This window comes from Bos grunniens, chromosome 27 (genome assembly GCF_055505025.1).
Source record: "Bos grunniens cultivar Pamir isolate PY7600 chromosome 27, Bosgru_T2T1.0, whole genome shotgun sequence".
NCBI lineage: Eukaryota > Metazoa > Chordata > Mammalia > Artiodactyla > Bovidae > Bos > Bos grunniens.
The window spans coordinates 16,865,190-16,891,631 of record NC_141191.1 but is presented as its reverse complement, the minus strand read 5'-3'; the positions used below and the strand labels follow the sequence as shown (position 1 = coordinate 16,891,631).

Here is a 26,442-nt window from a genome sequence, read left to right as displayed (position 1 = left end):
TGAAGCCATGCGCTCTAGAGCCTGTGCTCATAACAAGAGAAGCCACTGCACTGAGAAACCCAAGCACCGAAACTAGAGAAAAGCCCCCACTCACGACAGCTAGAGGAAAGCTGCACAGTAGCGAAGACACAGCACAGCCCTAAATAAATAAACATTATTTAAAAAGCTTGGACTGTAGGCAAGTAGCTAAGTTTTTATTATGGGATAAATTAGACCTAAATTTTCTGGAAGGTTAAAAATAACTTGGATTATCTGATACCATGTCCTTCCTTTGGCAGATACTGATCCTGAAGCTAAAACAGCAGAACCTCTAAGATCATCACTAAAAGCCACATTCCCTAGTTGCTGATTAGCTAGCTCCTCTATCTTCAGGATGATCAGGAGTAGTGCAATAGCCCCCTGTTGTACAAGGACCCTAAAACACGAGAATGCTGTTTCATTTTATTTTATTTTTGGCCATGCCACATGGCATGTGGGATCTTAGTTCCCTGACCAGGGATCCAGCCTGCAGCCCCTGCATTGGAAGCTCAGGGTCTTAACCACTGGACCGCCAGGGGAATCCCAAGAATGTTGTTCCGAAAGCTCCCTACATTTAGGAACCTTATGATTTCTGGAAACTGGGCTGAAATGCTAAAACCAAAGCTTTGTGTGTCTGTGTGTGTTGCATAACCCCCACTGCAATGATGACACATTAGATATTTCTGTTTGCCTCTCTAGTGTGTGATGCTCTGTCATGGAGCTAAAATAGGATTTTTCCAAGGAGATATCAGGCTGCTTATGGATGATCTCAAGGCCCTTCAACCCACCATCTTCCCCGTGGTCCCCAGACTGCTGAACCGGATGTTTGACCGAGTAAGTGCCAGGGGCAGAGTGTGGGATCTCGAACCCAAAATTCTCTGCGAACATGGCTGCTGCTCTTAGACTTGTGGGACTAAGAGAAAGCACTGTGAGCGTACCTTATACATCAGAAGGCACAATACAGATGTGAGGTGGAGATTGCTTTATTTTCACAATAAACTCTTGGAGCCTCCGTTTTCTCACCTTGACAATGGACTGTTACCTTCTCCTCCATCTCATAAAGTTGCTAACTACATCACATTCAAATAATAGCTATCAAATGATTTTATTGGGCTTCCCAGGTGGCTCAGACAGTAAAGAAGAGTCTGCCTGCAACACTGGAGACCCAGATTTGATCCCTGGATCAGGAAGATCCCCTGGAGGAGAAAACGGCAACCCACTCCAGTAATCTTGCCTGGAGAATCCCATGGAGGGAAGAGCCTGGCGGGCTACAGTCTATGGGGTCTCAAAAGAGTCAGACATGAGTGAGCAACTGATGCCTCCACTTTCATAGTGCTGTCTAGGGTAACAAGAGCGTGGAAAAGCTGGCTTAAAACTCAACAAACAAAAAATGAAAATAATAAATATGAAATGATTTTATAAATTGTAAAGTTCCACCATGTACAAAAATGCTACCTACTTACTAGCCACAGTGGGAGACGTGACCAAGCCAAGCCCGGGACGAAGAGAAGGTGGTGGGCAGTTGGACCACAGGCCCACAGCCAGGGCAGGACCCCGTGTGACGGGAGCAGTCTCCACGGTGAATTTGCACGAGGTAGTTTTAACGCTCTTCATGTTGAAGCATGGCTTCTGTCATCTATGAGAACCTTCTCATTTTTTTACATTTTTGTTTTCCTGCCAGCTAATACTCCCCAGTTTCCATGGGAGACCTTAAGGTTTTAGCTTCTGTTAATCTTTTGTGGCCGTGATTGTTTAGTTACTCTGTTGGGTCTGACTCTGCGACCCTATGGACTGTAGCCCGCCAGGCTCCCCTGTCCATGGGATTTCCCAGGTAAGAATACTGGAGTGGGTTGCCATTTCCTCCTCCAGGGGATCTTCCCGACCCAGGTGTTGAACCCACGTCACCTGCATTGCAGACATATTCTTCTTTCTCATTTTTTTAATGGTTCTTTTTTTAAAGAAAATTGTAAGGCAGCCTTATTAAGATATAATTCACATTATATATGATTCACCCATTTAAATGTTTTTAGTGCAATTCAAAGGTTTTTAGTACATTCACAGAGTTCTGCAACTATCATTAAAGTCCATTTTAGAACATTTGTATCACTTCAGAAAGAATGTGGTATCATCCTGACCCCACTACCTCCCTCTACCCCATAAAATGAATCTACTTCCTGAACCTATAAATTTCCCTATTCTGGATTTTGATATGAGTGGGCTCACGGAATATTCTTTTGTGACTGGCTTCTTCCACTTAAGTGTGCTTTCCAGGGGCATATGTGTTATAGCCTGCATCCATACTTTGTTCCTTTTAATGGCCAAATAATATTCCACTGCATGGATGCAACATGTTTTATTTATCTGTCCAGCCATTGATGGTCAGTGGGGTGTTTCCTCTTTTAGGCTGTTATGAATAATGCTGCTGTGAACATCCACAGGCAAGGGGCTCTATGTACATGTGTTTTCATTCTCTTACGTGTGTGCCCAGGAGCAGAATTGCTGGGTCATGACTAACTCTGTGTTTTCTAAAGCAGCTGAACCATGTTACATCCCCGCCAGCAAGGCGTGAAGGTTCCAGTTTCTCCACATCTTCACCAACACTCGTTGTTACCTGACGTTTTAATTCTTGCCATTCTGCTCATCAGGAAACCTTCTCATCTCTTGACTCACTAGATTTTCGGACAAGCAAACACTACGCTGAAGCGATGGCTGTTGGACTTTGCCTCCAAGAGGAAAGAGGCTGAACTTCGCAGTGGCATCATTAGAAACAACAGCCTCTGGGATAAACTGATCTTCCACAAAATACAGGTAGCACGTTGACTCTCAGCTGTTGCTTGTCATCTAAACTAATGTGGCTTTCAAACTTTCTGGGAGGGCTCTTTTTTTTTTAATTGAAGAATAGTTGATGTACAATTTTATATAAGTGATAGGCATACAATATAGTGATTCACAATTTTTAAAGATGATGTTCCATTTATTGTTATTATAAAATAGTGGCTATATCCCCCCCAATATATCCTTGTGCAATATATATCCTTGTAGCTTATTTTATACCTAGTTGTTTGTACCTCTTAATCCCCTACCCCTTTATTGTGTGAGAGCTCTTTTTAAAAGAGAAGGTCAGTGAGAAAGAGAATTTCTGGCACATCTCTTAAAACTAAGGACAAAGCCATTAGCAAAACCTCAGTGTCCAAGAAAACTCTGAACAGTGTTTCGCTATCCAGGGCAGAAAAGGGATCAGGTAGCATAGCCTTTCTGATTCTCCATTTTGTTTTACTTTTCTGGAACTCTTGAGGTTATTTTTTTAGACATGAGTGATAAAAAAAAAAATATGGAATAACAGTGTGTTCCCCAAAATGTGATGGTTGCCACAAACCCACGACACTGTTGTTCTAATTCCTTAAAACACCTGTGAGTGTAGAGGTGTTGCTTTGCTGTCCACAGCCGCTGAGAGCGAGTGGCGTGGTTTGGGGCGGAACCAAACTCTTCGGGTGTCCCTCTTGGAGCGCCTGTGTGTGCTCGTGCGGAGTGAGTTCTGTGCAGCCCGCCGACCAGGAGCTGGTGGGCTAGGGCATCAGGGTTCCCAGGAGGAATCTTGGAGAAGACCACCGCTCTCCAGCCACTTACCCTCACCTTCTCCCCTCTTCCTGCCTTGCAAGTCGAGCCTGGGAGGAAAAGTGAGGCTGATGATCACAGGAGCAGCGCCTGTGTCTGCCACCGTGCTCACCTTCCTGAGGGCTGCGCTGGGCTGCCAGGTGAGGGGCTCCCTGCCACTCGGGCTCTCAGACTGACTCACACCCACACGGCCGCTTTCCAAAAGGTTGTCTTCTTCTCCTGCGTGTGCCCCTTCTTTTCTTCGGATGTGTTATTCCTGGGTGGCTTGGGGAAAGAAGCACACGCACAGCTTGGAGATCCTGCAGTTCCAGATCAGTGCAGTAAGGCCAGTGTCACAGTAAAGCAAGTCTCCTGAACTTTTTGGTTTCCCAGTAGATATAAAAGCCCTGTCTACACCAGACTGTAGTCTAGTAAGTGTGCAGTAGCATTATGTCCAAAAAACAAGGCATTGTATATACCTTAATTTAAAAACACTTCATTGCTAGAAAAAGCTAACCATCTTCTGACAACACAGCGTTGCCACCAACCTTCAATTTGTAAGACATGCAATCTCTGGTGCGCCTGCATATATCTTTCACCTCTGGCAGAGTATGTGTTGTGTTCACCGTAGGGTAATTTTCACTGGGGTAAGGCACAAAAGATGCCTTTAGATCAGGCGTGAGGGCGTGGGGATGGGTCATAAACCACTCAGAGACCCTGGCTTACATGGGGGGAGCATCAGAGACTGGGTGACAAGTAGCCGTGAGCCCGTGGAGTGAGTGAGTCCCCAGGTGGATCCTGCGAAGTGTGACCTGTTGCGGTATTGTCTTCTGTGTGTGTGAGCATGCTCACGCTGTAATAAAGCGTGTTGTATCGTCTGGGCTGAGGTTTCTAATCCAGCTAGAGGAACTTAGTTACTGAGCACTTGCAGTGGAAATGTGACTGTCCCCTCTCTTTCTGTCCCTTTGCCTGGGGACCCAGTTCTACGAAGGCTACGGACAGACCGAGTGCACCGCTGGCTGCTGCCTGACTATTGCTGGAGACTGGACCGCAGGTACAGGGGGCGGGACTTTGCTCACGAGGATCTTACTCTTCACATCAAAATTGTTGGAACTGGGTTAACCAACTTAAACAAGTGCTGTGTCTCCGATTATTTGGCCTTGGGGCCAACAATCCTGTGAGCCCAGGAGCCCTGTGGATGGTGTCTCCCAGGGCACAGTGGTGATTTGGAGGTTCTGACTCGTCAGGTTGGGTGGAGCTCACATCTGAAGACGGTGCCCTTTATTCTAGGTTCAGAGTGCTTGGCCCACCAGAGCTTTCTGGGAATTGACTGGGGCCTGATTACTTGCTGGTGAATTTTATTGGCATTTCCACTGTGTGCAGGCAGAAATAAACACAAGTCCTTTTTCCAAAAAAAAAAGAACAGTGAATGATAAACACAAATACCTGTTCTGGATGGGGTTCTGTGCTAGGCACTGAGGGACACAGATTATGTGCATTTCATCCCAACAACATGCCTGTGAGGTCAGCCTTGCCAGCTCTGGGAGGACACAGTTGATTGTTGACTAAGAAGCTTGTCCATAAAGTCTAAGAATTTATATAGCTTTATGCTTCAGAGCCAGGATCCCAGCCCACGTCTGACCACAAGACTTGTATGCCTCCCCTGTCCCATACCAGCAGTGTACCCTACACCGTGATCAATAGATTCCCTGATACATTTGCCGTTTTACACGTTTGAATATCTAATGACACAGATTCTAATATCAGGCTGTCTCTGGGAACATCATTCTGTTGCAGTTGGCACTGACGGTTTATAAACCTTTTTCACAGTACTTATTTTTTAATCCCTGGTGCCTTACCAGCTAGAGAATTTGGAATAGTGACCACTTTAAGATGAAATGATCAACACATCAGAAGAATGATTTGTGACACTCTTAAAACTTAATCTGATTTCTGTTATTTTTGTTTTGGGAAAATAGCCCAGTCCTAGCACCCTTTGGTTAGGACTGGAAAAGGTCAGTTTTCATTCCAATCCCAAAGAAAGGCAATGCCAAAGAATGCTCAAACTACCACACAGTTGCACTCATCTCACATGCTAGTAAAGTAATGCTCAAAATTCTCCAAGCCAGGCCTCAGAAATATGTGAACTGTGAACTTCCAGATGTTCAAGCTGGTTTTAGAAAATGCAGAGGAACCAGAGATCAAATTGCCAACATCCGCTGGATCATGGAAAAAGCAAGAGAGTTCCAGAAAAACATCTATTTCTGCCTTATTGACTATGCCAAAGCCTTTGACTGTGTGGATCACAATAAACTGTGGAAAATTCTTCAAGAGATGGGACTACCAGACCACCTGACCTGCCTCTTGAGAAACCTATATGCAGATCAGGAAGCAACAGTTAGAACTGGACGTGGAACAACAGAATGGTTCCAAACAGGAAAAGGAGTATGTCAAGGCTGTATATTGTCACCCTGCTTATTTAACTTCTATGCAGAGTACATCATCTGAAATGCTGGGCTGGAAGAAGCACAAGCTGCAATTAAGATTGCCGGGAGAAATATCAATAACCTCAGATATGCAGATGACACCACCCTTATGGCAGAAAGTAAAGAAGAACTAAAGAGCCTCTTGATGAAGGTCAAAGAGGAGAGTGAAAAAGTTGGCTTAAAGCTCAACATTCAGAAAACTAAGATCATGGCATCCGGTCCCATCACTTCATGGGAAATAGATGGGGAAACAGTGGAAACAGTATCAGACTTTTATTTTTCTGGGCTCCAGAATCACTGCAGATGGTGATTGCAGCCATGAAATTAAAAGACGCTTCTTCCTTGGAAGGAAAGTTATGACCAACCTAGATAGCATATTGAAAAGCAGAGACATTACTTTGCCAACAAAGGTCTGTCTAGTCAAGGCTATGGTTTTTCCCATGGTCATGTATGGATGTGAGAGTTGGACTGTGAAGAAAACTGAGCACCGAAGAATTGATGCTTTTGAACTGAGGTGTTGGAGAAGACTTGAGAGTCCCTTGGACTGCAAGGAGATCCAACCAGTCCATTCTAAAGGAGATCAGTCCTGGGTGTTCTTTGGAAGGACTGATGCTAAAGCTGAAACTCCAATAGTTTGGCCACCTCATGCGAAGAGCTGACTCTTTGGAAAAGACTCTGAGGCTGGGAGGGATTGGGGGCAGGAGGAGAAGGGGGCAACAGAGGATGAGATGGCTGGCTGTCATCACCGACTTGATGGACATGAGTTTGGGTGAACTCCGGGAGTTGGTGATGGACAGGGAGGCCTGGCGTGCTGCTGTTCATGGGGTCGCAAAGAGTCAGACACGACTGAGCGACTGAACTGAACTGAACCGAGCACCCTTTGGCAAGAGAGTGAAGTGAGCTGTGAAAAGAAGCCTTGTCCTGTCTTAATGAATTTACATGTAAGACATGTTCTTTCATAATCTAGGGGAAAGGCCATATTGGTCAGAACCGTCTGACCGATCACTGTTTATTCTCATAGAGAACGCAGACGTTAATTACATCTGTATGAGGGAGAGCAGGGCCGTCAGATCATAGGAACCACATAAGAGTTTTAGAAAACCCACTTCCAGGTATTCAAAGAAACCCTGAAAATCAGCAGCCAAATCATTTACACTTTGAAAAGTATTTTGAAGCATCAAACTTAGGAAAGGTCCCTGAGAGACTTTTGAATGTTTCTCTCTCTTTTCTGGGAATAAACTCTCAATTAATTTGCCAGGAGGAGACAGGCTGTGTTTGCCAAGCCAGAGGTTTGCACCAGCTCTTCTCAGCATGAGAACAGGGCTTATTGGAGATCAAAGCAATCTGGCCTAAGGATATTGGTCATCACATTAGGAGTGATCATTCTTTTATTTGATACACAGGCCATGTTGGTCCCCCAATGCCTTGCAGCATTATCAAACTTGTTGATGTGGAAGAAATGAATTACCTGGCTGCCAAGGGCGAGGGCGAGGTGAGTAAAACCCCCGCAGTCACCCCCTCAGGGCAATCGCCTCCGGTAACCAGCCACTTCTCAGCACCGCGGCAGGTGAAGCCACTGAGCTTGGTATTGCTGCTGATCCTGCAGTCACACAGGCTTCTTTTTGAAGCTGCATATGTCTAAGTCTCAGGGGGTGGGGGCATGGGGGGCACCAGCACCACCTTCTGCCGCCAGCACGATGGGGCTGAGGGCCCAGGAGGGCGGAAAGGCTTCAGGGCCCAAAGCCCCTGGCCCCAGCTTCCTGTCTGCTGACTGCCCTCAGTGCCTGAGTGACCGCCGGCTAGTGGAAGGTGTGCCCAATTGCTGTGTGACTTCATCCCCTTTGGGGCTTTCTGGCAGCTTGGAGCCAGAACCTAGGGTGATTGTGAGCCCTGGAATCTGTAGCCGAAGACACTCAGGAAGGAAGTGGGGGCATTGGAGGTACCAGCACGTCAGTGAGGCTCTGGTGGCTCCCTCTGGATCCTAGCTAAAGGTTCAGAGTCTGGCTAAAGGTTGAGGGAGACACACACACACACACACACATACATGCACAGTTTTCTCTGGAGAAGTCCCAGTCAGTGCTCTTAACAGATCATCTTTTTTTTCCCCTCCCGTCTTACTGAGATAGAATTGACACCAGCCCTGTGTAAGTGTAAGGTGATTTGACTCACATGTATCGTGAAATGATCACGGCCGTGGGTTTCGTAGCCATCCACCATTTCATACCGCTAACAAAAAGAACAGTGATATTTTTTCCCCCTTGTGATGAGAACTCTGAAGATCTCCTTTCTTAACAACTTGAAAACATCCCACGCAGCCACGCTAAGCACAGTCGCCGTGCTGTACGTGACATTCCCAGTCCTTACTTATCTTATAACTGGATGTTTGCACCTTTCACCTACTTCTTCCAATTTGCATGGCCACACCTCCCTTGCCCTCTTTTTCCTTCAGGTATGTGTGAAAGGGTCAAATGTTTTTCAAGGCTACTTGAAAGACCCAGTGAAAACAGCAGAAGCTCTGGATAAAGACGGCTGGTTGCACACAGGGGACATTGGCAAGTGGTTACCCGTAAGTGGTCCCCTCCCTTGTCGGGAAGACGAGCCCCAACAGGGCCACGGCGCCCTGACTCTCCCGCCTCTTTCTCCCTCGCTTCCTCTCCCGCAGGAAACAGGCTTACGCTTAGCATCCTCCTCTAGCATTTTCACTATAACTGCTGCACACAGGTTTTGTTTTGATACCTGACATCCTTTCTGGTTGCTGCTCCTGGTTTGAAATCCAGAAACACTGCGACTGGCTTGTTTCACACTTCCCATTTCAGTGCTGTGCCTTGAAGTTGAGGCCTTGGTTCATTTCAGGGCGAGGGGAGAGGGCACTGTATTTAAGCTGCTGGGAATGGATGACAGGCCAGAATTTGTGAACACACACATTTCTTAGCATCGTCATCTCAGTAAAAACAGGGTAAGTGTTTAGAGGTTAAGGCCAAACCCTTTGAGTGTAGCCTCAGAACTGTTTACCATGGAGAAATTCAGAGTCCATCTCGGGAGTCAAGACGCTGTTGCAAGAAGCAGACCCATAGGTGTCACAACTTTTGCTGTTGTGGTGACAGCTATTGCTTTTTAAAGTCATTACTGATTTTCATTGCAAACACTCCAGTGGCTAGTTTAATTATTATTGTATAATTGTTCAAGTCTTACAGATTTAAGGTGCTTAATTTTTTTTTTTTTTTTTTGCCTGAAAAAATATCCCCACCCCAAATTAATTCAGATTTCAGAATACCCAGGCTATTTAGAAATAAATCAAGTCCCTCTTTCCAGACTCAGGAGGGATTAAGTATCCGTTCTAATTCTGACTCTGGCTCTGAGGAGTGCATCTCCTAATCCTAATCTCCATGGACCTTAGTCCGCTCCTGTTGGAAACGGAGAACTGTTGCAGGCTGAGAGGCAGGCATTTCCAGCAGATGACTCTGGGAAGTGAGCAAGTGACCTGGGGTGGGAATGGGGCTTTGGGTTACCAGAGGTGGGGAGGCAGGCACCACTGGCGTTTTCGAGTCTGGCCCAGAGATTCTCACGTCCCCACAGTCATCACCCAGAGAGCCGGGAGCAGGGACAGAGGGCCGTGAGCTGGCCCTCTGCAGCCCCTGCTCCACACCGAGCACCGTGGGGAGGATGAGCGCATCTCTCCTCGAGAGCACCTTGACCCTGTCTTGGGCCCCTGTGGCACAGAGTAAAGCTCGCCAAGCTGAAGGGAGCAAGCAGGGTGCTCTAGTTGGCTGAGAGGAGGAAGTGGAGTGAAAGGGACTCCTTCATCCCTTCTCTGTCTCACTACTCAGCCTGGGGAGGTTATGTAATCTCTGTCAGCCTCAGTTTGTCTCTCTGTAAAATGGGTTAATAGCCGACCCCTGCCAGACCTTATTAGGATTAAGTAATAGTGCACAGGAAATGCTCAGTACCCTGAGTGGCCACTGCTGTGGGGGAAACAGCCCCTGGGACCTGCTCACAGCCCACACCTCCCCTCCGCACCCCCAAACAGAATGGCACCTTGAAGATCATCGACAGGAAGAAGCACATATTTAAACTGGCACAGGGGGAGTACATAGCTCCCGAGAAGATCGAAAACATCTACCAGCGGAGTGAACCTATCGCTCAGGTGTTTGTCCACGGAGAGAGCTTGCAGGTATGTGCTGCCCGAGCCAGGAGCTCTGTGGCCGGCGGGACACATGGATGCCTATAGCCGGTTCATATTCATTGCAAAAAGCATCACAATATTATAAGACGTCCAGGTACCTTCAGTGTAATGGGAAGTTTGCCACGTGTGTGAACTGGCTTTCTGACTCTCTGACTTTGATGCCTGACTTGCTAGAACATAATCAACACGTTATTGGGTTTTGTTGCTTGGCGTTTCTTTTCTTTTTTTCTGTTTTCTCCCCCCATCTATTTTGTAACTAGAAATTTGTGCCTCTTATTCTTGGCAGTTCTTAGTCTGCTGTACCAAGGGAAGTGGCATAAAAATACTGGGGGATAGGTAAAAATAAGCTTCTAATTTAATTATGAGGAGAAATATTGATATATGGGTTATAAGAAAGCTTAGCATTTTCAGACATATTAAACCTAACTTATTTATGGTATACCTTCTGCATCATTCTTGAGCAAATGATGGTTTGGAAGCCAGCATATCTTAAGGTTGAAAACCAATGTATTGCAATGGAATCTCATTTGCCAAAATTCTGGACAGATGGTGGAAAGGAAGAGAATGGGTTCTAGTTTTCTGAGGGTTAACATTTCTACAAATCAGAGAGGACACATGTATGCCTAGAGCTGGTTCATATTCATTGCAAAAAGCATCACAATATTATAAAGTAATTATCCTCCCATTTAAATAAATTTAAAAATATTTCTACAAATCTTGAAATTTTCAAATAATTGTGGCAGAATATTTTCCTATAAGAAAATACACCTTTTTTTCTTTGAGAATGCACTGCATCTTCTTAGACCTGGAATCTTACTATGCCTTTGATTTTTATTTCATTTCATTGTCACTCAGTTGTAAAGAATGAGATGCTAGAGTTCTTTTTTTTTTGTTTGTTATAGTTCTTTTTCTTTTTTTTAATTTTATTTTATTTTTAAACTTTACAAAATTGTATTGGTTTTGCCAAATATCGAAATGAATCCACCACAGGTATACATGTGTTCCCCATCCTGAACCCTCCTCCCTGCTCCCTCCCCATACCCTCCCTCTGGGTCGTCCCAGTGCACCAGCCCCAAGCATCCAGTATCGTGCATCGAACCTGGACTGGCGACTCGTTCCATATATGATATTATACGTATTTCAATGCCATTCTCCCAAATCATCCCACCCTCTCCCTCTCCCACAGAGTCCAAAAGACTGTTCTATACATCAGTGTCTCTTTTGCTGTCTCGTATACAGGGTTATTGTTACCAACTTTCTAAATTCCATATATATGCGTTAGTATACTGTATTGGTGTTTTTCTTTCTGGCTTACTTCACTCTGTATAATAAGCTCCAGTTTCATCCCCTCATTAGAACTGATTCAAATGTATTCTTTTTAACGGCTGAGTAATACTCCATTGTGTATATGCTAGAGTTCTTTTTAAAGTGAACCTGTATATATTTTCTTTTTGTCTTTTTATAAAGCTTTATCTGATATCTATCCCATTATTTGCGTATTTGACCCTATTTTATTTTTAAAAGTATATATAAAAATAAGTAAAAACTAGGGTTTTATTAGATTTTGATTTCCACTGGTTCTTTGAAAACATGTATTGCAAAGTTCCCAATACTGTCTGTATTTCAGAGGCAGGAGTTGTTAACCTGGGCCCTGTGGACACCAGGGCTGTTACCATGCTCTCAAGAGAGGGTCTCTAACTCCCAGTTTCTCCCAGGGGCCACGAAGCAGATAATAAGGAACTACAATTTTAGAACATTGGGAACAAACTGTGTAATAACTCACTTGTCTCTGTTAAAGGCATTTCTCATAGCGATCGTGGTGCCGGACGTTGAGACACTAGGTACCTGGGCCCAGAAGAGAGGCATTGTGGGCTCCTTTGAAGAACTGTGCAGAAACAAGGTAGGTTCCAAAGTGTGCAGCAGTCCTCCTGAGCTTCCCTTTGCGTTAAGTGCAAAGTGCAGGGACCCCTGCCCCCCGTGCCCCCTGAACCCACCAAGGGAATAAGGATCTTGTTTTTCTTACCTTATTAGGATGTCAAAAAAGGTATTCTAGAAGACATGGTGAGGCTCGGGAAGGAGTCTGGCCTAAAACCATTTGAACAGGTAAGACTCACATCCAAGTGTATGAATTCCCAAAAAATGAGTTTTTGACTTGAGGGTGTTTTTTGTGAATAGGTTCTAGAAGAGGATGAGGTGATGTAAAGACATCATGCGGAAGAGAGAGTGGTGTGCTTTGGCTGGGGAGGGATTTCTGTAACCAGGGGGGTGTATCCTCTTCCTGGGGGGACAGGCTGTGGTCCTGATTCTGTCCTGATGTCAGGCCACTCCCTGCCCTATGTTGAGATGGTACAGCTGGGCCTGGCCTGTGAAGCTGGCTGGAATGGCCCAGAAGGGTCTTTATCCCTTCAGAGGCATCTGTCCTCCTTGCCTCCTTTGACTTCCTGGTCTCTTTACAGGTCAAAGGCATCTATCTCCACCCTGAACTCTTCTCTATCGACAATGGCCTTCTGACCCCAACCATGAAGGCTAAAAGACCAGAGCTTCGGAATTATTTCAGGTCACAGATCGATGAGCTTTACTCCACCATCAAAGTCTAATGCGAGGGAGGAAGCGGAGGGGAGTTTGACAATGGCAGGAAGGGAGGGAGCATCTTTGGGTGCCTCGCGTATCCAGATTCTCGTCATAGGAGCCTGGAGGGAATGGAACACTGCCTTATAGCCACCTCGAGTTGCAGACCGTGTCCACGGTGATCCATGATTTCCAAAACGAGCCTTAAAATATCGTAGAGGGGAAACTGCAAACGTGCTAAGTTCTTTACCAATTCCTCAGTTACAAAGGCGGGTGAACACTTTGTCTCCCCCATCTGCTAACCAAAGGGTTAGGACTTTGCTCTTTCTGAGATGTCTGCTACACACTGCAAATTCTGCAGATTTCTGCTGCTCAAAGAGTCCCGTGCACTGGAGGGAACCACCGTTCCTACAAGCAAGACCTGTCTCACCTGCAGGAGGTCGCAAGAGGACCAGAGGGTTTTTTTTTTTTTTTAATCCCTGTTACCCTCCCTTCCCTGTGTCACACTCACTCTCACGAGCCTTCTGATTAACCCCTGTCCTTCCTGTCGGAGCAGAGATTCTCAGTGAAGCAAAGGGCAGACCCAGCTCAGAACAGTGCAGGTATTGAATCCTGGATGGACAGCCGCTCACCAGAGAGGATGGATTCTGGTGCCCATAGAGCAGAATATTCTCCAACCCTCTTCTCCAGACCCAATTTCCTGATTTCCTCCATCTGTCGCCTCCCAGGGGTTATTTAAAAAAAAAAATCTGCCTTAGACTCTGCAGTGACAACAAGCATTTCAACAAGGAAACAGTTAGCTGGATCAACCATGCTCAACTGTGACGCCTGAATAACTGTCCACTTTACCTTCGAGGAACCGGTCACTCTGTCTCTGATGGATTTTAATGTGGTTTTCATATCGAAAGAGTATGTTGTGATCAAGTGGCTTTCCCACCCCCCACCCCCACCCAGAATATAAACTCTCAGGCAAGGCATGTCTTTAAAAATATTAAGGAGGTAGATACACTTGGGTACTTATTGAAATGGATGGTGATAAATAAATGCTCTTCTGTCGTAATGCTACTTGATTTCTATGAAATATATTTGACAAGCCAAAATTCTAGGACATAGGAATCTGGAAAACTCATTTCCTGGGATTAGATTCTCAAGGGTTTTTTTTGTTTGTTTTTTTTTAAGTTAATTTGGGAAATTAGCCGCATTTCACTTTTACTGCAAGTCTTTGCTACATGTGACTGAACTTAGTTTTCATTTGTACACCGAAAGCAGTTGTTTTGGGATAGAGGAGTACCTGTATTATACAAGCACAATGGGGTTTGCCCTAAAGAGCTGTCGTTGTTATAACACTATTTGGTAGCCTAACTTCATACGTGTACTCTTAATTGCCCAAGAAGTCAGTAATTTGTCACATGGGGGTTTTGAATGTTTGCTTTAAGTGTTGGCTCTTTCTATGTTTTATAAACCAAAACAGAATTTCCAAAAACAGTGAAGGAAACCAAAATAAATATTTCTGCATTTCAAGCGAGTTGAGTGACGCCTCCGTTTTTCATGTCAGCAGTCGCATTCGGGGCGGCCTCGGTTCGCGCGTGGACGCGCTCAGCCACAGGCTCCTCCCTGTGTGTCCTCCCTGCCGGGGCTCCTTCTCAGGGCGCCGTCATCCCGCCACTTCCAGATGCTGACCCGGGGCTCCAACCCGTTCCCGGCAGCAGCGGTCCTGCTGTGTTTCAGAGAAGAAAGTCATGGTGTGAATGGCACAGGTGTTCTTGAAAACGCAAATTCTCCAGGGGGAAGCGATGTTGCAGGAGGCGTCGCTGCGGTGGGTGGTTCTGGGGGTTTTCATTTGGTGCGTCTTTAGTCATCCTCTTCCCATAACGCTGTCGGGGGAGATGGCTCATTCATAGCGGCTGACTGTTTCTTTTCCCCTGTCGCTACCCTACGCTGTCATCTTAAAAGACTTGTCTTTTCCAGAAGTGTGAATTAACCGTTCCCCAACCCCCTCCCCACCACCCCACCCCCCGCCCTGGCCTCTTCTGTAGCCTGTTGTGTTTAAATATGCCTTCATCCCCTGCTTTGGTCTCAGTTTTGGGGTGCTGAAGTCTGCTTTCTTCCTCTAAAGCTTAAGCCCTGTGCCCAGCTCTCTGGTAAGACTCCTCATCCAGGCTGCCATTTTATCTTACTTTTCAAGTGCTTTGCCTTCTTCCTTCCCTATCTCCCTCTTGCTCTCTCAAGTCATTGGGGAGCCCAGTGACCTTCCTGTCTGCTTGAGTTCTCAGCACAGGACTTAGGAACTGGTGAGTGTTTGTTAGATAACTCTCATTTGAACAAATACTTGAAAGTTTGAACCAAGCTTCTGTAATGAGGTTGATAAAAACATTGTCTTTTTCTTTTAAAGAAAAAAAATTCTGGTAAAACACACCCAAGATTTCCCATCTTCATCATTTAAAAGCATATGGTTCAGTGGCATTTAGTGCATTCATACCTGTGCGGCCGTCACCACCATCCATCTCCAGTAGTTTGTCACGTTCCAGAACTGCAGCTCTGCCCATTAAGTAATAACCCTCGTTCACTCCTCACCCAGCCCCTGGCCACCACCATTCTGCTGTCTCTGGACTTGACCGCTCTAGGTGCCGTATATGAATGAGTCATACAGTGCATATCCTTCTTTGGCTTATTTCACTTCGCATTATGCCCTCTGGGTCCAAGTGTCATCACAAATGTCAAGATTCTCTCACTTTTTTGGCTGAATTAATATTTGTACGATTACATCACATTGTGTTTATCCAGTCATTTGTTGATGGACATTTGTTCCTACCCTCTAGCTATTGAGACTATCCACTGTGAACGTCACTGTACAATATCTTTCTGAGTCCCTGCTTTCAGTTCTTTTGGATAAACACCCAGGAGTGGAATTGCTGGATCACTGGGTCATCCTGTGTCATTCATTTTCTGGGGAGCTGCCACACTGTTTTTCGAATCATTTTAGATTCTCAGAGACAGTGTACAAGGGTTCCACCTTCTCCACCTCCTTGGCTATTACTTGCTAGTTTCTTTCTCTTCTTTTGATAATACCCATCCTCGTGGGTGTGAAGTGATACCCCACTGTGGTTTTGATTTGCAAGCTGGAATCAAGATTCCCGGGAGAAATATCAATAACTTCATATATGCAGATGACACCACCCTTATGGCAGAAAGTGAAGAGGAACTAAAAAGCCTCTTGATGAACGTGAAAGAGGAGAGTGAAAAAGTTGGCTTAAAACTCAACATTCAGAAAACGAAGATTATGGCATCTGGTCCCATCACTTCATGGGAAATAGATGGGGAAACAGTGGAAACAGTGGCAGACTTTATATTTTGGGGCTCCAAAATCACTGCAGATGGTGATTGCAGCCATGAAATTAAGACGCTTACTCCTTGGAAGAAAAGTTATGACCAACCTAGATAGAATATTAAAAGGCAGAAACATTACTTTGCCAACAAAGGCCTGTCTAGTCAAGGATATGGTTTTTCCAATGGTCATGTACGGATGTGAGAGAGTTGGACTGTGAAGAAAGCTGAGTGCCAAAGAATTGATGCTTTTGAACTGTGGTGTTGGAGAAGACTCTTGAGAGTCCCTTGGACTGCAAGGAGATCCAACCAGTCCATTCTAAAGGAAATCAGTCCTGGGTGTTCATTGGAAGGACTGATACTAAAGCTGAAACTCCAATACTTTGGCCACCTGATGTGAAGAGCTGACTCATTGGAAAAGACCCTGATGCTGGGAGGGATTGAGGGCAGGAGGAGAAGGGGACAACAGAGGATGAAATGGCTGGCTGGCATCACCAACTCGATGGACATGAGTTTAGGTGAACTCCTGGAGTTGGTGATGGACAGGGAGGCCTGGCGTGCTGCTGTTCATGGGGTGGCAAAGAGTCAGACACGACTGAGTGACTGAACTGAACTGAATGATGATAAAGTTGAGCGTCTTTTCGTGTGCTTACCGGTCACATGTATATCTGCTGGGCAGTCTGGCTCCAGACACTGAGCTTTCCACCTCACACTGTGGAAGTTGCTTCTTGTCTGCCTGGGCCAGTAACCTCCTGACAGAGACATGTCATTGGATTGTTTCTTGGTGCCAGTAGCTATGCCTCTGAGCTTCAGTCCAGATGGTTTTGATTCCTACCTAATGGTTTTCCTTTGCCACAGCACAGGCTGTGACCACTTGCCAGTGTCATTCTGGTTTATAGCTCATCATACATGAAATACAGTTGCCGTCTGTGATGTTGGAAACCCCACATCCATCAAGGATCAAAAGTCAGGTAGAACCAGCCACTCTATTTCAGGAGGAAAGTAGGTGTAAAGCTGGGTCACAGTCATGTGGCAGGTTCATGAGGACCCTTGGACGTCCCAGGATCATCAGCTGTGGAGGTGATGACAGCTCCGTGTCGTGGCCTTGCTATGAGCAGTGCACCAGGCTGTGCTCAACTTACGTTCTCATTCAGTCCTCACAAAGCCCCCACAAAACTGCAGGCTACAGATCCACAGTTCTGTGTCTAGCATTGGCTAAGTGCCAGGCACAGTTCTGAGCTGCAGGAACTCGGCAGTGAGTACAGCACACGGGATCCTTGCCCTGTAACTCTCTGCCGAGAAAGACAGACGGCAAGCAGACAAGTGAGTGGACAACTTCAGATCACGATGGGGGCTTTGAAGACAACAGGTGGAGTCTCGGTGAGGGGACCACCAGGGCCTGTCTTCAGTGTTGTGTCCAGAGAAGGTCTCTTTGAGGACGTGACACTTGGGGTGATAACCTGAAGATGGAGGAGGAACCCTGCAAAGTTTTGGAGAAAGAGTTTTCAAATAGAAGCAGCGTGTGCAAAGGCCCTCAGGTGGGAGCCAGCTGGCTCCAGTCCAGGCACTAAAAGGAAGCTGGCGTGGCTGCAGCATCATAAGCGCGGGGAAGAGTGCGACTGAGAGAAGTTAGAGAAGCGTGAGGACCGGTTACCAGGCCCTGCAGCCCAGAAAGGAATCCGGGGTTTTTAAACCAGTAAAGGCTTCTGAGGCAAGGAGTGACGTTCCCTGAATGACCCCTCCAGCCAGGTGCAGAGGGGTCAGAGGAGAGGCCGAGTGAGGGTGAGGACAGGCTAACCTGTAAGTGAGGCAGCCTGAACCAGGTTGGTGGCGGTGGAGACAGAAGACAGTCAATTTAAAAGCCATTGGTGGCCGAACCACTGTGCTTGGGGAATTGGGAAGAGGGTGGGCTCAGGAGTGAGCCCTGCGGTAGATGGTGGAGCTGTATTTACTGGAGTGGGAAGACCCTGGAGAAAGGACTTGAGAGGCCAGTTGGGGCCGGTTTCCATCTCAAGTTCCTGCTGGACAACTCAAAAGATAGATGGAATTGGGAAGAGGGTGGGCTCGGGGGTGAGTGCTGCGGTGGATGGTGGAGCCATACTTACTGGGATGGGAAGACCCTGGAGAAAGGACTTGAGAGGCTGGGTGGGGCCGGTTTCCATCTCAAGTTCCTGCTGGACAACTCAAAAGATAGATATCATCTGCCACTCAGAAGACTGCTCAGGAGATGACAGATTGCAAAGTTAACAGCACAGAAAATGCAGCCTGGGGAAGTGGAAACCTGGAAGGAAGTGGAGCAGGTCCCAAGCAGAGCCCCAGGGGACCTCCACGGTTGGGGGCACTGAGAAAAGGGGCAGCCACGGGGGTGGAGAGTCACCTGCCGGGAGGAAGAGCACTGTGTCCCTGAAGCCCAGAGAGTGTCAGGAGGGGAGGGAGGCGGTCGATATGACAGCCTGCTGTTGCATCAGGGAATAGGGTGGGGACGGAGGAGCTGGATTTGGCAATGGCGGCAAACTTGGCAGTGAGTGTCCGGCAGAGCAAGGAGGCCAGAAGCCTGCTGGAGCGAGTTCCTGAGTCCTAGGGAGTCAGGACACAGGGTGGCCGGCTCTGTCTTGAAGTTTTGTCCCATGAGTAGAGGGATGGTAACTGGAGAACGGCAGGGAAGTAGAGAGTCTTGCTTTTTTTTTGTTGCTGGTGGTGGGGGTTTTGAAGATGAGAGATACAGTGGTGACAATGACCCACCAACCCAGAAAGTGATGAATCCGGAACAAGGGGGACAGCTGTCCTGAGACGGGGCAGGTTAGAGCCGCAGTCAACTGCAGAGATCGCCCATCAATGGGGCATTTCTATTGTAGGATGCGGCTTCTATTGTAATAGGAAGGGGACTAGAGAACGTGGGGTAGATATAGGTAGATCCATGGTGATTGACCTAGAAAAATTAAGGAGCTCCTATCTGAATAGTTCTTTTTCTTTCGTTTAAGTATTATGTCCTTGTTATGGATGAGAAACGCGAGGCTTGGAGAGATCAGCCAACTGGTCCTAGTAAGTGACTGAGCTGGATTTTCTGACTCCAAGGTCTCTCCGTGTCTGGACCACCTCCCTTCTGTCCCTCCCCCCTGCATGGTATGATGCCTGGTGAGTGTCTTGAGCATCCCAAAGGCCCCACTGCTGTGTTGGATGAGTTTTTTGTTTTGTTGTTTTTTTTTTAATTAGGCAACCAGGGCCAGCTACAGTCTCCACTGCAGTTTGAGTCAAGCCACCCGGAGGAATCGGGTAAATGCCAGGGACTCTGGACTCTGCTTGTCGTGTTTTATCCTTATTCCCAGTGATGGCTGCTTTTCACAGCGGAAGAGAAGCTGCCAGCCCACCCCCAGCCACTGGGCAGAGCAGTGGACAGAGGACTGAAGGGAGCACCGTGAGAAGGGAGGCCATGGGTCTGTTGGATGATCAGGCCCAGAGCATCCCTCTTGCCCCCACAGTCTCCACCCTCTCCGCAGTTACTATGGAAGGTGGTGGCCGTGGCTGTGAGTGTGGCTAAAGGGGACTCTCCTGTGGCTCACAGCACAGAGATAGCTCCTCTGTGTCCTCCCTTAGCTGAGTAATCAACCCCCCAATCCCTGCAGCCAGCTGCCCTCTCACCCCTGTAACCTTGAGTGATGCTCAACTCTGTGTTCATCTTGATCTCACCCCTTCACCCAGCGTGAGGAACTGGAAAACTCGCCAGCCTGACTTATTCATCCATACATCTGGCATAAAAAGAAGTCTAGCATTTTCATTTTGACTTCTCACTCCTTCGCTGCTGATTTCCTTGGATGGTGGCAGTCTCGCCAGGTAAATTCTGCTCCCCCAGCACCGTTCTTCAGGTGCAAAAGGATTTGTTCTTTGCCCGGAAGCAGCATTCTTTTCACAAATATATTTTGCATGTAAGTTCCTAGCCACTCTCTTTTGTGGAGATCTTTTAGGGAGGAGATGGTTGTGGATGTCACATTTATCTAATAGAAACCGTCCTTGCCAGCTACAAGGTCCCTGCTCCACCCGGAGGGTGTGGGGAACCAGTCGGCTCACACTCTGCTTTGGGCAGCGAGCGCAGGTCCAGAGGGACTCTTGTTCTTGAGTCTCTTGCTTTCCCACACCCACTGATACTGGTTCCTGCCAGCTCCCTGCCCTGCCCAGGCGGAGCTGTCTCTAGGCTCTGCCATCTGGGAGAAACTCCAGGGCAGCCACAGGTGGCTCAGGCACCAGGATTGCTGCTGCTAACCCTGTGGGCCATCAAATCCGTCCCCTTCCCGCATTCCCTTAGTCCCACCGCCCAAGAGCACCATCTCTTGCCCTGACCATGTACCATCCTCTTATTTGACGTCCTTATCTCCTACATTGATCTCTACTAACTCAGCCCCTTTCCCTCCACTTTGCAGCAAGAATGACTTCTCCAAATCCCAAGTCTTAGTCACGTGATTCCCCTGCTCAATCATGCCCAGGTTTCCTATTGCTCACAAGTTGGAACTGCTGAATGTACTTAGAGGAAGGCTTCACAAGCCTGATTGTACAGCAGATCCCCAGGGGATCTTAAAATGTGGATTCTGATTCAATAAATCTGGAATCAGGCCTGAAATTCTTCACTTCTAATAACCTTCCAGCTGAAGCCAGTGCTGCGGGCCTGTGCGTTATACTTTGAGGAGCAAGGAACTGCAGGGCTCCTGCCTGTCTCCCCAGCCTCATCCCTTGCCACCTCCCCAACTCTCCTCCAGCCACATGGGGCTTATTCTAGCTCCCAGAAGGAATCAGGCTCTCACTTACCCCTGGGCCTTTGCACAGGCACCCTCTCTAGAGCACTCTCTTACGCTGCCTGGCTGGCTCCTGTCCTTTATTGCAGTGAGACCATAGAAGCTGCTTCCTCTAGGAAGCCTTCTCTGATTCTCCAAGTCCAGGAGACAGATTACTGAGCATATTTGTGGTCTGGCAATGGTGTGAGGTGGAGGGGTAAGGAGATAATCTTTTTCTGTTAAGGCACAAAGTCAAAGGGGTGAGTGACCTGCACACGGCAACAGCCAGAGAGTGGGGTGGGGGAGCTGTTTCTTGCTACAGAAGGTTCCAGGAAGATGGTCTCTGGGTCACTTGGGGTTAGAGGCAGGTGACCTGAGCTTGTCTGAAGGTCCCTGGCTCATCCACTTTTCCCTTCTCAGCTAAGCAGAAAGGGTCCCTGAGGAGAGGACCCTGCTTGTCCTGGACTTGGAGAATCAGAGAAGGCTTCCTAGAGGAAGCGATTTCTATGGTCTCACTGCAATAAAGCACAGGAGCCAGCCAGGCAGGGTAAGAGAGTGCTCTAGGGAGGGTGCACGTGCAAAGGCCCAGGGGTAAGTGAGAGCTTGATTCCTTCTGGGAAGTAAGCAAGCTCATTACCAGGATGAAAACTTTTTCCAGAAAGTTCTTTTCTGACCAGAGCTTGAGAGTGAATCATGGAGACGAATTTCTCGTGTAGAAATTTTATGTCCCTTCTTGCCTTAAGAAAATCGTTTTCTTTGGGGTGTCTTTCCATTTCCTTTGCTCTTTCTCAGCTGTTTGAACTCCTCTGGTCCTTGTACAAGTCTGAGTCATACAGTTATTCCCTCTGCAGGTTGGAAGTTGGTTTTCCTCAGTGAGAGTGAAATCCTGGATTTTGCTAGAATGCTCCTGCCTGGGTTCCTACACCACAGTCTGAGTCCTGCGGGGAGCTGGGAACGGAATCTGAAACACGTGACAAAGCATCGTCTGGAGGTAGTGACCCAACCTATTTAGCCCTGTGATCTCAGCTTGGATAAGAGAAGTGCCAGTTAGGTCTGGAAAAAGTAGAACATTAGTTACAGAACAAACAAGTTTAGTAGCTGGGTATCCGAGCCAGGATGGTGTTGGAAAGCACGTGACCTGGGAGGGAGGGAACCAATGTCATTGCTGTTTGCTCCGATGGAAAAATCTTTCTGCCCTCTGACTTAGTAAATGGTACCGAATAGTCCTACCTTTCTGAATTTTTATTTCGCCTTTTTTCTGAAAGAGGGGGCATCCAAGGGGAGGTCTCCTTCCTCCTGGCCCCGCCTCTCACCCTCCTGGGATGATTCTTTCTGCAGTGTCAAACCGTTGGTCTGTTTGAAATAGGTAACTACTTTAGTTTCTTCCTGTTGAGAATTACCAGGCTCAGTGGGTTATTCTCGTGCATACCCAATAACTCACAGGTGCGTAAGAAGTTAAAAAAGAAAGTTGGAAAGTTTAGGAAGTAACTGATTTTCTTTTCCACAACAGAAAATCATCCTCTTTGCCTTAAGGGAAACTTACTGGAATGGCTTTGATACATTATGGAAGAGCATCATGCACATGAAGGAGAAAATGAGTTGAGCAGTGGCAGTTAAGATGGCTAGCCTTATCAATCTTGAACTGACTTTTAATCAACTGTAAACATTATTGACAGTGAACATAAGGAAGTAGCTCTGATCTCCGGTTATTTGTTTTCCAGTCTCCAGTCCCGTTCCTCTGCTGCCCTCTCGTGGACATAGTGCAGAACAGCACATTCATCGGAAGGCGCTACCAACAACTAAGAGCAGAGAGGCTCAGTGAGAAGTGGTTAAGCCCTTCTTCTGTCTTGTTTTGTCACTAAGTCGTGTCCGATTCTTTTGCGACCCCATGGACTGTAGCCTGCCAGGCTCTATCTGTCTAGTAAAGTTGCTCAGTCGTGTCTGACTCTGCAACCGCATGGACTGTAGCCTGCCAGGCTCCTCTGTCCATGGGATTTTCCAGGCAAGAGTACTGGAGTGGGTTGCCATTTCCTCCTCCAGGGCATCTTCCCCACCCAGGGATAGAACCCGGGTCTCCAGCATTGCAGATGCTTTGACCTCCAAATTCTTTCTCTCTTATCTTTATGATAATCCTATAAGATAAATAATAATATTCTCATTTATACTTTACTTAAACATCAAGCTAATAATTCCAGGATATAAAACTCAACATTCAGAAAACTAAGATCATGGCATCCGGTCCCACCACTTCATGGGAAATAGATGGGGAAACAGTGGAAATGGTGACAGACTTTATTTTGGGGGGCTCTCAAATCACTGCAGATGGTGACTGCAGCCTTGAAATAAAAAGACACTTGCTCCTTGGAAGAAAAGCCATGACCAACCTAGACACATATTAAAAAGCAGAGACATTACTTTGCCGACAAAGGTCCATCTAGTCAAAGCTATGGTTTTTCCCGTAGTGATGTATGGATGTGAGAGTTGGACTATAAAGAAAGCTGAGCACCAAAGAATCGATGCTTTTGAACTGTGGTGTTGGAGAAGACTCTTGAGGGTCCCTTGGACCCTCAAGGAGGGATCAAGGAGATCCAACCAGTCCATCCTAAAGGAAATCAGTCCTGAGTATTCATTGGAAGGACTGATGTTGAAGTTGAAACTCCAATACTTTGGCCACCTGATGCGAAGAGCTGACTCATTTGAAAAGACCCTGATTCTGCGAAAGATTGAAGGTGGGAGGAAAAGGGTACGATGAAGGATGAGATGGTTGGATGGCATCACCGACTCGATGGACATGAGTTTGAGTAAACTCTAGGAGTTGGTGATGGACAGGGAGGCCTGGTGTGCTGCAGTCCATGGGGTTGCAAAGAGTCAGACACGACTAAGCACCTGAACTGAACTGAACTGAACTGATAGAACTAATATAGAGATCAACCTACTCCACAAGGAAGATATATTTCTGCAGAGAAGTGTCCATACCTAACCATTCTGTTTATCCCAAGGATCCAGAATGTTTTGTAGTTCTTTATTTTCTGTATTTATATCAGAGAAGCAACAGTTTTTGTTTTTTCTTTAATTCTCCAAACATGAAAGTATATTACATAGCTCAATGATCGGGCCGTAGGCGCTCTGCAGCACCTCTGAGCTTCCTCATGTGGCTCCAGGTTCCTCCCTGGGGCTCCAGACCTGCTGGCTCCTGTTTCCAGTCCTGTCAACACCCTGCCCCACCCCACCCTGTCCTTACTTCTTCACAACCCCAGTGCACATCCTATTGGTTCTTTCTCTCTGGAACTCTGACTAATACAGGTGGGTACATGATACACGCTGGTAAAATTAGAGTACATCTTTTTCTGAGATTGCTGGGACATAGCGGCTTTCTCTGAAAGTTGGAATTCCGATGTGAAACATGGAAAAGCTGCTGGGTGCAGGCTCCCGGACAGAGTCCTCAGATCTAGCACAACCACAGTCACTTCCTCCCTGTGGGCTGCTCCTTAGTCTCCTCACGTGCAGGGTGAGGTTCTGGTGCCTGTCACAGAGGGTTATTGAGAAGATGAAATGTGTTCATAGACGCTAGAACACTTAGAACGATGCCTGGATCATAGTAAATGCTCACTAAATCCAGGCGATGATGGTGACAGCACCCAGGCTGGGGGAAAATCTCAGGCTCCAGAAGGGCAAGGAAATAGATTCAGAGCCCTGGGGGCTTCTCCAACCTGTAGGTCAAAGTGAGCCATCTTGCAGCCATCTTGCCACTGGACTTTTCAGTGACATGAGCTCATAAATTCTTTTAGCATTTAAACCTACTTGGGTTGAGTTTTTATCTCCACCCAGAGCACTGAGCCTCTTCTTATTGTAACACTTGGGTGGTTTTCAGCTCCATAACTGCAAAAGGTTTGACTGTAACCCCTTTCCTGGGAAATTGAGCTAGCTTTCCACATTCTTATGGGTTAACAGCTTCCAGTGATTCTAGGAACCCTATTTCTATGCATCAGCGGGGAACTACCTTCAAAACCACAAAGATGATTTATTCTTCTGTGGCAATTGCCCAAATGATTCCTAAGTGGGGTAAATAGGTGTTTCACTGAAGAGGAATCAGGAAGGACCTGTAAACAAAGAAAAGACGACCAACTTAAGGGAAATGTAAATCAAGAACACAAGAGGATACCATTTCAACTTGCTACTCAAGAAAAATGTTTAAATCCTGAAAATTCTAAATATTGACAAGTATGTGGAGTGAAGGGCACTTTTACATATTGCTGATGGGGGTGTAAATTATATAGTCAACAAAACAATGTGTAAAAATTGGCTGCTGCTGCTGCTGCTAAGTCACTTCAGCCATGTCCGACTCTGTGCAACCCCATAGACGGCAACCCACCAGGCCCCACCGTCCCTGGGATTCTCCAGGCAAGAACACTGGAGTGGCTTGCCATTTCCTTCTCCAGTGCGTGAAAGTGAAAAGTGAAAGTGAAGTCGCTCAGTCGTGTCTGACTCCTAGCGACCCCATGGACTGCAGCCTACCAAGCTCTTCCGTCCATGGGATTTAAAACCTAGCCAGACCTAATCCCAGGCCCCAGCCCTTGCCCTCGGCAATGGTTCACACTCTGAAGAGTGGTTCTCTCTGGATCCTAACCAATCCACCTCTTTGTCTCTCAATGAATTTTTGCAATGAGACATCAGAGCCTGAGTTTCATTAGTTTTGGCTGGGCTTGAGTCCCGGGAGAGAGCTGAAGGACAGGAAGAAAAAGCAGTGGGAAAAACGTGCCAAGGAATCCCCTCCATAGCCCACCGGAAAATTTGCTAAATATCTGACCGGTGCCCACAGTTTCATTGGTCTGATCTTTGGCACAGAGAAGAGAAAGGACGGAAGAACCCCCACCGGCTTGGGTAACAGCTACTGGGGCTCAGCAGATAGTGCCTTTGGGACATGCTGAGGAGTAGCCTCTCCAGACTCCCTCAGTTGTGCCCCTGCCGCCTGCCTGTTCGCGGGAGGTTCGAGGAAACAAGAAACGAGAGATTGTAAAGGTCCCTCCAGCCATAGGAGCGAGGACCTCTTACCTTAACCGGAGGTCTTCTGGAATCTGAGACTGGGCTGCGTGAGCTTTCTGCTGAGTTCGTTTTTCGCTGTCCCAGTTTCCAGCACGATGGGCCTTTCCCTGCTCTGGGTTTCTTTGCCTTCTGCTTCTAGCCCAGGAGCTTTGCTGAGTTGGGCTCCTGCTGTGCTTGGCCTCTTCTGCGCGGAGGTTCTTTCAGCCAGGTTAAACCCGAGTCACGGCACCATAGATGTCACGCGAGTGTATGTTCCTCGGTTCTTTGTCTCGTCACAACAAAGATTTGGAGCGACGGACATTAAAGCCCTCGGCGCGTCACAGCTCTCAGGTCTTGGACAAACCATGTTATAGTTCTTAGGCAAATCAGTGTTACAGCTTTATTTTATTTAGAAGATAGCAGGAGAGAGAGTGAGAGAGAGAGAGAGTGAAAATTGGCATTATTATGTAAAGCTGAAAATGTC

General features: G+C 47.0%; 1 protein-coding gene across 17 annotated transcripts in view; it reads left to right on the top strand.

Moving 5' to 3' along the window:
• ACSL1 (acyl-CoA synthetase long chain family member 1) overlaps positions 1 to 14,370 on the top strand; it is a 64,866-nt gene extending 50,496 nt beyond the window's left edge. For 13 of the 17 annotated variants that reach the window (XM_086380006.1, XM_086379999.1, XM_086380004.1 and 10 more), the window contains 10 exons: positions 718 to 852; positions 2,692 to 2,826; positions 3,678 to 3,773; positions 4,594 to 4,666; positions 7,502 to 7,590; positions 8,548 to 8,664; positions 10,126 to 10,269; positions 12,080 to 12,181; positions 12,313 to 12,384; positions 12,738 to 14,370. In XM_086380006.1, coding sequence (XP_086236132.1) covers positions 718 to 852; positions 2,692 to 2,826; positions 3,678 to 3,773; positions 4,594 to 4,666; positions 7,502 to 7,590; positions 8,548 to 8,664; positions 10,126 to 10,269; positions 12,080 to 12,181; positions 12,313 to 12,384; positions 12,738 to 12,878 — 1,104 coding nt within the window. In that variant the 3' untranslated portion in view covers positions 12,879 to 14,370. The remainder of the gene's footprint in view (positions 1 to 717; positions 853 to 2,691; positions 2,827 to 3,677; positions 3,774 to 4,593; positions 4,667 to 7,501; positions 7,591 to 8,547; positions 8,665 to 10,125; positions 10,270 to 12,079; positions 12,182 to 12,312; positions 12,385 to 12,737) is intronic. The other 4 variants (XM_086380012.1, XM_086380014.1, XM_086380011.1 and 1 more) reach the window with 1 other exon arrangement.
• Positions 14,371 to 26,442: the final 12,072 nt, after the last annotated feature.